Below are 14,074 nucleotides of genomic sequence, written 5' to 3' on the forward strand. Positions count from 1 at the left end.
TATTTGGTGAAAATAAGAAAAAGTTTGAACTTAAGCGATCACCTTAATATTTTAATATCTTAGTAATCCACTGTAATGTGTTAGGTTTTTACTTTGTTGATCCACTTTGACAACTGATTTTACATAATTCGGACCCGAGGAATTCAACTGTTGTAACCATTTTGAGAAATTAGTTCAATTTTTTGAGATTAATCGGCTTGAAACCTTTCTTTTGGAATAATATTTCGGAAAAAAATGGTTTTTAGTCGATTGCTATGAAAATTGGTATTTGGGGGCTTTTTTATACGAGAAAACCGAATATGACATTTATTTTGCGGTAGAATTCGTACATGGTACATTTCCTAAAAAAAAATCTTCATCTCTTGCCATTTTGAACATATTAACGGTAACCAAAATACTATCAAAACTATTGATATAAGTAAAAAACACTTCTTTCGAAGTTCCCAGTGTGACGCAATACTGTAAATCTAAAAATGGTCTGATATAAATTTTCAGTGACGCGTTCGCTCAAATATGTACAAAATGTTATTATTGCGTCGCCTCTAAAATGCAAACACAAATTGATTGACATGTCTAAAAGTTAGAACAGAGCGTTTTTATTTTTGAAGAACTTATGTTTCACTTTGAACAAAAAATCTGCTGTTATTTACTCTAAAGCAATTATTTTCAATTTTATTTATTTGTAATATGTTCATAAAAAATACTAAGCCGCTGCAAGTATATACAATTTAAAATAAATGGGAAAACGGTTTAGTATTTCTACAAAGAGTGTATGTTTCCATATTTTTTTGCGGCGAAAGAGGCGACGCAATAATAACATTTTGTACATATTTGAGCGAACGCGTCACTGAAAATTTATATCAGACCATTTTTAGATTTACAGTATTGCGTCACACTGGGAACTTCGAAAGAAGTGTTTTTTACTTATTGCTATAACCCGAAAAATATTGCCAAAACTTGAAAATTAGAAATCATCCGTTTCGAGTGGAAATAATTACGATTCGAGTGGAAAATATCTAATTCGAGTGGAAAAAATTCAAACCGAGTGTAAATTATCTTAGTCGAGTGGAAAAAATCGAGTGTAAAAAATTCTATACGAGTGGAAATAATCCAACTCGAGTGAATTTTCTACCCAATCGAGTGGAGAATATCCGCATTGAGTGGAAAAGATCTTATTCGAGTGAAAAATATCCGAGTCGAGTGAGAAAAAATCTAATTCGAGGGGACGATGAACCAAATCGAGTGGAAAAAGATTTTTACATGGTATACCCTTTCTTACTTTTCCGCACACACCTAGTGTGTAAGGTAAAGTATTGAAATCGGTCGAAAAATTAACACCCATCAAAAATGTGTTTTCTGGGTATTTTTGGGGCCAGGGAACACGAATCGGTCGTTTTTTCGATGTCCGAATGTATGTGCGTACCCTGTACGCAAAAATTTGTTATAACGATAACTTTCAAACAAGAAAAGAAATTCAAAATCTGACTTCACAGGATGAATGGGGGGTGCCGAGGAATAGAAACCATTAGATTTTGAGCGACTTTGGTTGATAGAGTGACGTGTCATGTCTGGTGTGACTCCCATAATGGGAAAAAATTCAATTTTTCTTCTAAAAGTGATATTTAATGTATTCTTAAACACTCAAAAATATGTATTGGGAGGTTTTTGGGTACAAGAAAACGGTATTACGTTAGTTTTGCGATACAAATATATTTCGACACACTTTACATACAAAAATTTCAAAAAATTTGGATTTTTGTATGAAAGCCATGACTGTATGATATCGTAATGAGCTGAAAGTTTGCAAAGGTTATTTTTATCACACAAAAATAACACTCTGAGATTTTGAAGACATTTCAACGCATATTAGAGGTACCTCCCGAACAAAATTTTCGATTTTTTGCTCAAAAACGAAATTTTGTTTGAAATTGTATTAAAAAATTATTTGTATCGCAAAACTAATGTCAGATTTAGTTTTCTCTTGATGTCAAATTTAAGTAAAAGATATGTAATAAATGCATGTTGTGGATCACAGTGCGGAAAAGTTCATCTTACGGATGTAAGACATTTTATTTTTATAGCGTTTTGTTAGAAAATAGAATACTTTCAAAAGTCATACAAATGTTCATATGAAATAAACTGTGAAAAATCTATTGCGAGTACTTCTGCAATTAAATTAGAGAATATTTCAATACCAAAGTTTGAATATATTTTTGGTCTCGAACTTTACGCCGCTTGAATGGCTTTAAAAATCGAACAAATATTATTTTGAACTAGCATAATAAAATACGCATCTATCAACGTGCGGAAAAGTTCGTCTTACTCCTGTAATATTCTTTTATTTAATATTATTTAAAAAAATAAATAAATTTAACTTTAGAATGTATTATTATTATCCTTATTATTATTTTTATTATTTAATAAAAGCTCATAAATTGTTTTTTTTTTTTTTTTTTTTTCAATGGCAACGTTTAGAATACTGAAAATAATGTAATTCTAGAAAACAACTTAAATAACAAAACAACTAAATTTTATAGATTAGCTCTTATATTTCTCATATTTTATTTTTATAAATCCTTAGCTTTTAAGCCTTTTTTATTGCAAATTCCTTCCAAACGAGTTGAATCGCATGACGAATCCAACAGTAAATTTATTATATTTTTATGGTTTTTTTCGTAAGCTTTGTGAAGAGCTGTGTTACCGTCAATGTCTTGATGAAATACATCTGCACCCTTTTCTAATAAAAGTTGTACAATTTGTTCATGACCTAATAGAAAAAATAATTGTATACGGCATTTCAATTTTAGTAAAATATTTTCTAGATTCGAAAATTTTTAAATTTACCCATTAGTGCTGCACGTTGGAGTGGTGTCACATTGCCAGATCTTGTACATGAATTCACAAATGCCCCGGCATTTAAAAGTTTATGGCAAACTGTTAAATGGCCACTCCTAGCTGCATAATGTATAGCGGTATATCCAGTTGTATCAAAATTGTTGGTGTGACCTTCGGCGATATATTTATCCAATTTTTTCAAATCATTATAGAGAGCTGCACTCCAAATGCCTCGCTCAAAATCCATTTCGTCCAGCGATTGAACGGCAACAGTTGACTTACATTTGCAATCTGTATCATGTTGATGGTCCATTTTTGAAGAATCAAAAATCGAGTAAAATATTGCTGTCTCAATAAAATTGTTCACAACACTCAGTTTTTTTTATGTCTGTTTTTTTTTTCACTGTAATTCAAGAACGAATAAAAGAGACCAATATTAAGCACTTAATTTATCTTAAATATTATTTGCAAATAGAATAGAAATGTGATATTAAACTTCGCGCTGTAGTGTCCAAACAACTTCAATTTCTCCTGTGCTGCAAACAACCTTATAACCAAGCAAACTTAATGAATTTATAACACTCATCGGAGGCCCTTTGATATTCACTCCATTCACAATTTCCGTTGTACTATTTGAAAAACGTTTCGATAAGGCTTTCACTTCGTCGCCATTCAAACCAAATACAGCTGAATCGCTTGCATGAAGGCTGCCTTTAACGGCAACATATGTAAATGTACCTTCCGATTGTGCTATCGGCACCACTGTTACAACATTATTTGGTGGCGATTCCATTTTCAAAATTGCAAAAAATCAGAAGGAACTATTTTCAAAATTAAAAATATCTTTTGAATATAGAAGCAGTTTTAGTAAATTGAAAAAGTGTTTTGCACTTCGTTTTATATTCGTAGTAGGTATTTCATATGCATTTATTCATCAGGCAAATCAACTTGTGAATGATGAAGTTGACTGGCTAACACTTCGCGACCGACAGAAAATTCGCGACCAGAGTTCGCTAGGTTATCTCGATCCACGGTTGATTGTGAGTCAAATGCCAATTGTTCACATTCACTTGTCACTTCACGCATAGTCCACATATACTCGTTGTAATCCTGTTTGACGGAAGTTGATGAGCTCGCTACAACGCGATAGCCTATATCCTAGAAAAAATATATATGCAAATTTCGTTAATATGATGAAGTATTACGTCCAATCGTAGAATTCAAAATAAAGTGATAACGAACACACCTCTAATGATGTTAGAACTTTACATGGATGCGATAGATAAACAATGGTGGACTCGTCAGAATAGCCGCCGCATGGGAATCGATTCAGATGTTCAATATCTGATGCTAAAAATGAACGATGAAAATGACTCAATGCAAATTGAAAGAAAATAAGTATTTTAATGGTTAACCACGGAAAAATAGATAATATCAATGGAAAATGGAAATTAATGAAATGTACTTATAAAAACGAATGCTTGTTAAATTATGGAACTGTAAAATGATGAAATGAAGTGGCTATTTAATTAAATCGTGCATAATATAGCGATTACGATAAAGTTTCTGGCTGTCAATACCTGACATATGTGTGAAACAAAAAAAATAATCGTTACAATCATCATTTCTATTTAATGGACATTTTAATTTATAATATAATAGGGTTATACTAAAATCAATTTATCACGGGGGACGGCAGTTCGAAAAAAATATGGCCATATTCAGAACTAGGTCAGAGTGCGTAGATAATGTTAAAAAAAAGAATCATCACGATCGGTTGAAAAGTGGCCGAAATAAGGCCAATGCGCCAAAAATTGCCAAATTCTCAAAATTGGTCTCTTGGGGTGTTTGTGTGTCTGTCCGTAGTTTCTTTTAAATTGTGCGAAATTTTTACTTTTACGCACACCTAGTGTAGGAAAGGTATTGTATTAGGCCAAAAACTTAAAGTCACCCCAAAACATGTTTTCTATGCATATTTAATGTAGAAAACATGAATGGAGATGATTTTGGGGCATATTAATGTGCGTCGCTGTGTGTGATGTGTCTTGTGTCCTGTGTCCTGTGGCGTGTTGCCAAAATTTGTTAACTCGATAAATCTTCTTTCAAAAACTCAATTCAAATTCTGACTTTGTAGGATGATTTGGGACTACTAGGAGACGTGCTGATTAGTTTTTGAGCAATATATGTTGACCGGTGTAATTTTTTTTGGTCCGAATGGAGTACCAACAATCCATACATTTTACTTTTTTGATCATTTTTCAACCATTTTGGTGACGCGATGGTTTCGTGCTCAGACATGAAATTCAAAATCTGACTTTACGGGATGATTGGGCATTACGAGGAATAGATCTGGTCAAATTTTCAACGACATTGATTGATCGATGTGAAACTTAGACTCTGAAGAGGCACTTATGAGAAAAATGCCTTAAAATGATATTCTTTCAATTTGAACGCTGAAAGAATGTGAAGTGGGGGGTTTTGTCACGAGAAACCCAACACCGACATTAGTTTTAAGATGCAATCAATTTTTCACAGACTTTTCATGCAAAAATCCACAAAGAAGAAGACATTTCAACGCATATTAGGGACATCAACGCTCAAAAACGAAATTTTGTATGGGAAGTACCCTTAATATGCATTAACATTTCTTCAAACTTTCAGAATGTTAACTTTTTGTGAAAAAAATAACCTCCGCAAATTTTCACATGATTACGATATCATGGCTGCGATACAAAAAATCCCATTTTCAGTAGTTTTCGTATGAAAAGTGCAATGAGCGCTAATATCGTCGATTTTTCTTTATCGATTCCACCAATACGACATCTTCAAAAAAACTCGCCGATTTCTGTTACTAGTGGTGTTTTAATACAGCTTGTGTAAACGTACAAAGGAACACACTGACTCCGATTCTGTGTATGCGTATGTATTACAAATTCTGCACTCAGTCGTCAATCGTAGCTGCTTGTGCAAAATTTACAATACATACGCATACACAGGATCGGAGTCTGTGTGTTCTTTTGTATTAGTTCGTCTGTAATACAGCCATAGCCGTATAGTTTGCTCGAGCTGTGTCAAAGCAACAGTAGTAACAAAAATCAGTATCTTTTTTAACAGATGTCGTATTCGTAGAATCGATAAAATTAATTTGTATGGGGAATATACGATACTAGTTCCCATCGGAAAAGTGCTTCGGAAAATTATTCGTATCGTAAAACTAATGTCAGATTCAGTTTTCGCTTGAATTCTTTGATTAAAAGATTTGTAATAAATGCATGTTGTGGATCACAGCGCGGAAAAGTTCATCTAACGGATGCAAGACATTTTATTTTTTTTCGAAAAAATCGTTACGTAAGTGGTTTTGGTCTGGAGTCGAACAATTTTGGGAGGCCGTTTTTGAGTTTTTCATCAATCGGACATTTATCTGGCCATCTGTATGGTACAAAACTGATTGTCAGAAAAACAGAATGGAAAAATCAGAATGGAAATATTGGCATGTTATGTGACATTTTCACCGAAAAATGACCATGACTTTTTTCACCTGATCCAAATTTTAGAAAAATTGCTTATTTGTTGGGGACCAAATATCTGATGATTTAGCGTATGTGTCATATCAGATTAAAAACCTCTATCGAGGTGAAGAACGAGTGACGAAACATAAATTTAAAACACAACATTTCTGATATCAATTTTGTGACGAAAATAGTTGGTAGATATTTTTTCTGTGTACTGTGAATATAAACTTAATATACATTTGAACATTCAAAACGTTGCAGAATTCCTCCCTTTTTACTTTGAGTTCATACTGACGCAATGAAGCAACGTTCCGAGTTTACAAATGTATATAAAGTTTATTTTAGGTCAATGACCTCATATAGTACCATATATGGCCGTAGAATTGAATTTTGACCTTTTCCTTGGAAGGACCATATTTTGAAGGCAGGTGGATCGATTTTCAAACTTTTTCTATTTTTTCTTGATCTATGGCCCAAGGGCTTTCTAACCATAACTCAATCGTAGGTCTGGATTTTGTATATTTCGTGTATATATAGCGAGTTCGACTTTTCAACACACTAATGTGGTTTCGTCACTCGCGCAAACTGCCGTCCGCTATGATCTGGGAAAATTCGAATTTTTAAAAAAAAATTCGTTCCAATGTTCCAATTTCGTTTTTTCGGCAAATTTTCATTTTTGATCACAGGAATACGGGATGTTTTTTAACAGAATCACGCTATTCCTAGCTTATTGGAAATACATTAAGGTCATCTTGATGAAGCAATAAAGAAATTTCGAAAAAAAAAACGTTTCGAGAAATTAGTTTAATTTTTTTAGATCGGCTTGAAAGCTTTCTTTTGGAATGATATTTCGGAAAAAGCTGGTTTTTATTCGATTGCTATGAGAAAACCGAATTTGACATTTATTTTACGTAAAATCAGGTCTCAACACACGTTAGGATTTTGTCATCAACATACTAAAAAAACTATTGATATAAGTATAAAACACTTCTTTGACGCAATACTGTAAATCTGAAAATGTTCTGATTTAAATTTTCAGCGAGGCGTTCGTTCATATACATACAAAATATTAATATTGCGTCGTCTCTGAAATGTAAACACAAACAAAAGACGTGTTTAATGCCATAATCAAAAATCATAAGCAAAAAATGAGCTGTTTTTACTAAATATTGTTATCGTTCTCTTTAAGTAAAAGAGGCGACGCAATATTAATATTTTGTATGTATATGAACGAACATGAACTAGAAATTAAGTGCCTCTTCTTTTGGGCCCCAAATATATTTTAACCAGTATAAAGATTAGGGTGGAAAATTTTTTGAATTTCGAGGCATATCTTGATGGCCACTTGAGAAAACATGTCTTTTAGTCCCCAGATTCAAGATATGAAGGAATTTTCAACTTGCGGTTCCATATAAGACAGCGACTTGAAAGGAAAGGAGGTACATTTTACTGGAAAATCATGAAAAATTGCAGTGACCCAATCACCATGAAAACTTGTGAATCTTATTTTCTGACCAAAATAAGTAATATCACCAAGTTTCATGAAATTTCAACCAAAAATAAAGGTGCCTCCCATACAACACTTTTATTTTTTTTCTCAAAAATAAAAAATCGAAAATTTTGTATGGGAGGCACCTTTATTTTTGGTTGAAATTTCATGAAACTTGGTGATATTACTTATTTTGGTCAGAAAATAAGATTCACAAGTTTTCATGGTGATTGGGTCACTGCAATTTTTCATGATTTTCCAGTAAAGTGTACCTCCTTTCCTTTCAAGTCGCTGTCTTATACGTATGGAACCGTAAGTTGAAAATTCCTTAATATCTTGAATCTGGGGACTAAAAGACATGTTTTTCCAAGTGACCATAAAATTATGCCAAAAATGTTCCACCCTAATAAATATGCTATTCATTTATCCATGTTGTGCATTAATTTTAATTATAACTGAACATTAATTCAAACCTACAATACTAATTTGCAGTTATCCAAATCATGCAAAAGCACTCATGATGAAATACAGCAAGCAATTAAAAAAACGTAAATCAAATAAGAAGTATTGTTCATTTTTTTACAATTGCAAGGAATGAATGTCGTGCAATTAAACTCAGATAAAAATAGATTAATAAGGATATTCAAATCAAATTCAAAAATAAAAAAACACATCTCAGTACGCGTGTAATTTCTAATGTGTGTAGTTCAAACAAAGTGAAATACCTTTTAGTCCACTAACGAGAACCCGAAATGGATATTTATGACTGTAACTAGACAAGTTACCCCTAATCAGAACGTATGGCATTTGAAACTTGTCAATTTCACTTTCTAAACGTGTTCCCAAATAATAGAATATTCACCAACAAAATTTAAAAAAATATATATATTAAGTATTAAAATATTGAATATAATTGATTTTGTTTTACTATATTTTGCGAGTATGTTGTAGAAATTTTTTGTGAATTTTACTAGCAAAGCTAACAACGAATGAAATCGAAGTAAAGTTTAACAATTGTGTTGTAGAATGAAAGCCGTAAAAAACTGGATAACGCTAAAATAGCAAATGACATGCACTTTCAATAAAGCGTCAGTGTAATCGAACAACTTAAAGTACGGAAAACATGATAGCGATTCCGACCTTTGTTTTATAGATTACACAAAAAGGCTCTTAATGGCCACAACCTTGACAATTATCAATGTTTTATACATGATAGAGAGAAAAGTGTTGAAAACAGACATTGGTATGGCATATGCTTTTACACGCATAAATAGATTGAATACAATAATTTTTTTACCGCTAATTCATACTTAACCCTTAACCGGGCAGGTCAAAATACTAACGTTACCGACGTATATTTTACATGCAAATTCAATAAAAAAAATTTTTTTCTTTTTTCAAAATTCATTGAATATATACGACGAAAATTGAATTCTCTAGAATAAATACAGCGTATGATACGGTCGCACACCATAGGTTGTTTTTACATACATTTTTTGCTGTATTTTGTATGACGGTGTTTCGCTTTGAAATGCAACTTTTTCATACGCTGTTTTTATTCTATAGCAATCAATTATTGTTTTAACATAATAGATATTGAATAAAATATATTTTTTTGTAAAATATAACTGAAAAAATGAAAAAATAATCAATATTTATTCCGAATCGGATGAATTTAAGTTTCAGTTCAGTAGTTGAATTGAGCGATTTTATGTATCTTTTTTTTAAAAATGCGCTACCGGGCCTCAGAGCCTTAATATCAAAATTTAAGCTGTTAAAATTTATATGCAATTCAAAAACGGAAATTGGCTGATTCTTGAAACAATAAAATATAAATTTAGATTTTTCAAAAGCATAATGTTAAGTTTGCATTTATTGGGAATTGGCACGTTATACGATTTTATCGAAGTTATATCTTCGTGTTTTTACATCGTGTAGATGCATCGATGTTTGTCACTGACAATAAATTCGAGTCCATATAACTATTGTTATATCAGGCGAAACAAAACATTAAAAAAAATCAATAAATTCAAAGAACCAATGGCATGGCCATTTTCACATAAATAGGAAAATTTTGTTTGTGGTTTTATTTCCGACTTACAGTAGAAGTCATCGCCTCCTCGTCTGACCTTAAAATTTCTATAGCATTGGAACCTATAAAATATATCGCTTCAGAATAACATTATCTTTCTATCCAAATTATTATAACGTTATCATAACAAATATTAAAATAAATATGTGTGTAAATCCATATGAAAAGTTGTTTTGTAGTATTGAAAAATTATTATAAAAGAGTTCTGAAAATCCGATATCAATGACATTCACAAGACAAATTGAACTCATTTCATATTTCTCATATAATCTTAATTCTTTTACTAATAATCCACTACTTATGAGATCATTCAATGATAAACAATGGTTCTGTCTACACAGTTTACTTAATACTACTACCAAGTTAATTTTCTAATTTTTTCATTTCACTACAACTCATTCAAAACTGAATTTCTTAGATTACGGTGAATAGTTTTCTAGATATATACTCACTTTCGAAAAAAATATAGACAACACTTTGAATCTAACAAAATCGCGTTAAACTTCACAATTGCGTTCTGGATATATATCAGGTGCTCTGTGCTATCTACGAAAGAAAAAATATGACAGTGTGTTTGTGTGAGTCTGTGTAGGTACAGCCCGATAGTCGTTAAGAAACCAACAGAAACCAAAATTGTTTTTATTAGTTGTCATAATTTCGTATTTGACACTTGTTATGAGTGAGACAGCAATATGTGTGAATTTGTCACACGCTTGTGTTTTTTTTATTCATTTCTGAAGACATGTTGTTAACAAGAAGTTTCCGCTAGTGGCGCCACAGATTTGTAATGTTTTTAGTACATTCTAACGTTGAAATGTAACGTTTCGACCATTCTTGTAGTCAATTTCGTGTCAAATGGAACGAAGAACATGTGCATAGTTTTCAATCACGAATACCAATGGAATGGATTGACTTATTTCATTAACTTCCAATAATATTTCTTTTTACAACATAATGTGAACTCAGCCCATTAAGTTTTAAATTGAAAATCGAAAAAATTGAATTTTCGCTCAAATAAAAAAATAAACAATTAATATGAAATAAAAGATATACAAGATTTATTTTCAAACTTTGCAGTAGAACTCTCTTATACGTCATTTATTGAATTTATTTTCCTTTATTTGTGGAATTAGTAATTTAAATTTTCGAAACGCAACTGATTTTTTTCTGACATTTTTCGGTTGGCGCGCTTTGTATATATGTCATATACAAAGCAATATTTATTTATATGTATTAAAAATTTGCTCGCATCATTTGACAGTATTGTTGATGTATATAGCTTGCATCACTTTGAAACTACAATCGCACCAAGCGATTTGACAATAAAACTTTGTCATTCGAATTAGAAAACAGATTCACTTTGTTGAGGAAAGACGTGGTATTTATAGCGAAAAAATTGGCTGGATTGTTTGATATAGAAGAAAAGAATCATCTGAAGGCAATGGTGCATTGAGTATCGTATCAAAATGCTATGAAAAGGAATGTCAGCATATGCAATGCGTAAATATTCACGAATGGATTTTGATCATTGCATTAACCCTCGAACGAAGTAAATGATAAGATCATCGTAACCGTGACCAACAACATGCCGTAAATGATTTTCTTTGGTGTATCAGAGAGATGCCACCCAATCTGCCGGAAGAGACGGAAAAAATGTCCAGGATCGCAAAAGTTTTGGTGAGCATAAAGAAACTTGGCAGGAGCGTCCGCAGCAATTTGATCAGTGAGGTCTCGCAATAAATATTGATGACATTTTAATTAATTAATTTTTTTTTTTTAGAAAAAAGGACAAGGTTTTTAATTAAAAAATCTTAAAAAACTAATCGTCTTGAATCAGCAGCAAATCTGTATAACACTTCTTATTGAACTTCCTGTTTGTTTTTGTTTACCATCTATGGCAACCGTGAAAATGACTTAAACTACACACAAATCCGGGTCCAAATTTGACCGTGAATGTGTGCCTGGTAATGGGTGAATTTGCATTACATATTGTTGGCCATATGGTTCCCATACAAAAATCCAAATTTTTTGTGACTTTGAAAAACATTGTAATTTAATATAAATGCATTAATTTATTGAAATATCTAGTTTAAGAGCAAATCATGATCACAACAACATTCCTTAAATTTGAGATTGAACAGAAAAAATAAAATGCGTGAAGGAATACGACCGGGAATGTTTTTGATTAGTTATTGTTGTGGTTCATTGCGGTTGGCCGAGCATGCTAAGTAATTCTAAATACTCATTACGTTTTATTGCAAATATTTTTTGTATTTCCACACACAATTTGAATTGTACAAAGCCACAGAATCAAAGCTTTGAAAATGTTTGTTAATTTTATGTATTTATAATGATGATCATGTTATCATGCTCGGCGCGATGATGGTTTTGTCTGTTTTTGACGGATATCTGGATTTAATATAAACGTTTCGGGTATTGGCAATCCGAGTATTTCACAAAGGCCTGTAACAATCGAATTGCAAATGAAACTGAAATTGAGATACAGCAACAAATTATAAATATATTGTGTACTTACCTTTGAAAATGATTCACTTGGCGGCCGCAATGTCACGATCCCAAACAGTTGATCATCAGTACCATTTTTTCTGGAAGATAATCATCTTTGACCCCAAATCCCCTAATCATATATCAATTTGTGGTGGTCGTGCGGCTTGATCGTTTTTCGGCATGCACCTCGACGGCGTGCATTTCGATGGCGGCTTACTATTGGTACTTTTTGAATTGTTATGTTGCCAATTTGTCGATAGATCGGTAGTAATTGTGGTGTCACTTTGGTTTTATTCGGCGGATGCCTAGTGCACCCATATGTAGAACAGGTGGCAGCCCGGGTTTCACTTTGCGCTTTGGCCGTCCTCCATGGCGAGCAATTCGACGCTTGCCTGTCATGAGCTGTTCTTGGCGTAGCTTACGCCGTCGTTCACATCTTTTTGTTGGAGATGCACAGGCAATTCGGCAATTCATTTGATGTTTTTGGCTTATTTCAGCTCTCGTTGGTTTTTTCTTGACGATGTTCTTTTCGGCGAGGTGCTTTCGATCCCGTTGCTTGCGTTGTTCGCTGCGACAAGTGATGATCATCGGTGGTATGTTTATAGCATCCTTATACAATGGAAGATCTACCTTCCTGGGCAATCTATGCTCATTTTACATCGATCGCTTTTGGTTGCCTTCGGTAAACGTCGTTCAGAGTGGGCAATGTTGTCTACGCTTCATCTACCACGTGGACATCCGTATTGCCTCCTTTTTTTAGACTGATCACAAGTTTTCTCTCTTGTGGGCATCTCTTTCTGCTTTTTAGTCCGATTCGAGAAATGGCCGGGAAACTTGCATCTCCGTAATGAACGAGTGAAGGTTCCTTTTTGGTAATCCAGTTGGCCATATTATCATTAAAACGATTTGAATTGATGTATTTGTGCAAACCCAACTGGCAATACTTTCGCCTGCTTTACGTTCCAAGACTGTCGAATAGCATTTTGAATTTGTGGATTAGGTACGATTTCCATTGTACTCCTCGCGGTGAGGGCATATTAGTGTAACTTTTCAAGTCACGTTGTTCTTTGTGCGTGTACCCGCTGGTTATTTTGCTTGTCTCGCGTGCCTTGTTTTGTACGTCAATGGAATTCCTTGCTCGATATTCTGAGGTTGGTCTGTGAAATTGTTCTTTATTTAGCATTGAATTTTCAAACATTTTCGAAAACTATCCAAACTTACCTCATTTCGAGTCTTGAGATTCAAACAGGCCAGGATCGATAGCTGATATATTGCTGTAACCACCTTCATACCTTCATGGGGTTTTCTTTTGTACTTTTTTTGGATTTGGTCCAAATTCACACCGGCTCCTTTACGCTTAGGTCTGCTGAATAACACAGACACTGCGACACTGTTGGTTTGAATTCGGTGGTAAAATTCCTTCGTACCCGTTCGTTGTTTTTTGATTTTCTTCATGTCAAACAAAAGTGCCCATGCAGCGTCCTTGTTCTCAGTTCTGGCGTAGTTTGTACGGTAATCGCTTTTGATATCCAGTTTTCCATTCTTACGTAATTGACCTGAGCGGTTGATCAAATTTGATGTGCTACAACTTTGTGTCGCAGAATGGTATGACAGTGAAATTGTTAACATCTGGCACTT

The 14,074-nt window shown here is 33.1% G+C and overlaps 3 protein-coding genes across 3 annotated transcripts; all 3 read right to left on the reverse strand.

Moving 5' to 3' along the window:
- Positions 1 to 2,529: 2,529 nt before the first annotated feature.
- Positions 2,530 to 3,180, reverse strand: LOC116348438 (ankyrin repeat domain-containing protein 39). The gene is made up of 2 exons (XM_031779444.1): positions 2,845 to 3,180; positions 2,530 to 2,767 (listed from the first exon to the last, which is right to left on the reverse strand). The coding sequence occupies exons 1-2, from the start codon at positions 3,146 to 3,148 to the stop codon at positions 2,568 to 2,570; spliced, it is 504 nt and encodes a 167-aa protein (XP_031635304.1). The 5' UTR covers positions 3,149 to 3,180; the 3' UTR covers positions 2,530 to 2,567.
- A 128-nt stretch (positions 3,181 to 3,308) lies between these two features.
- Positions 3,309 to 3,661, reverse strand: LOC116348439. The gene has a single exon (XM_031779445.1). It carries the CDS (start codon positions 3,626 to 3,628, stop codon positions 3,326 to 3,328), a length of 303 nt encoding a protein of 100 aa, XP_031635305.1. The 5' UTR covers positions 3,629 to 3,661; the 3' UTR covers positions 3,309 to 3,325.
- Positions 3,662 to 3,733: 72 nt separating this feature from the next.
- LOC116348447 lies at positions 3,734 to 10,760 on the reverse strand. The gene is made up of 4 exons (XM_031779463.1): positions 10,729 to 10,760; positions 9,938 to 9,990; positions 4,082 to 4,185; positions 3,734 to 3,993 (listed from the first exon to the last, which is right to left on the reverse strand). The coding sequence occupies exons 1-4, from the start codon at positions 10,758 to 10,760 to the stop codon at positions 3,763 to 3,765; spliced, it is 420 nt and encodes a 139-aa protein (XP_031635323.1). The 3' UTR covers positions 3,734 to 3,762.
- Between the last annotated feature and the right edge of the window lie 3,314 nt (positions 10,761 to 14,074).

This window comes from Contarinia nasturtii, unplaced genomic scaffold, assembly GCF_009176525.2.
Source record: "Contarinia nasturtii isolate CC-2019 unplaced genomic scaffold, AAFC_CNas_1.1 Cnas_scaffold_2428, whole genome shotgun sequence".
Classification (NCBI taxonomy): Eukaryota; Metazoa; Arthropoda; class Insecta; order Diptera; family Cecidomyiidae; genus Contarinia; species Contarinia nasturtii.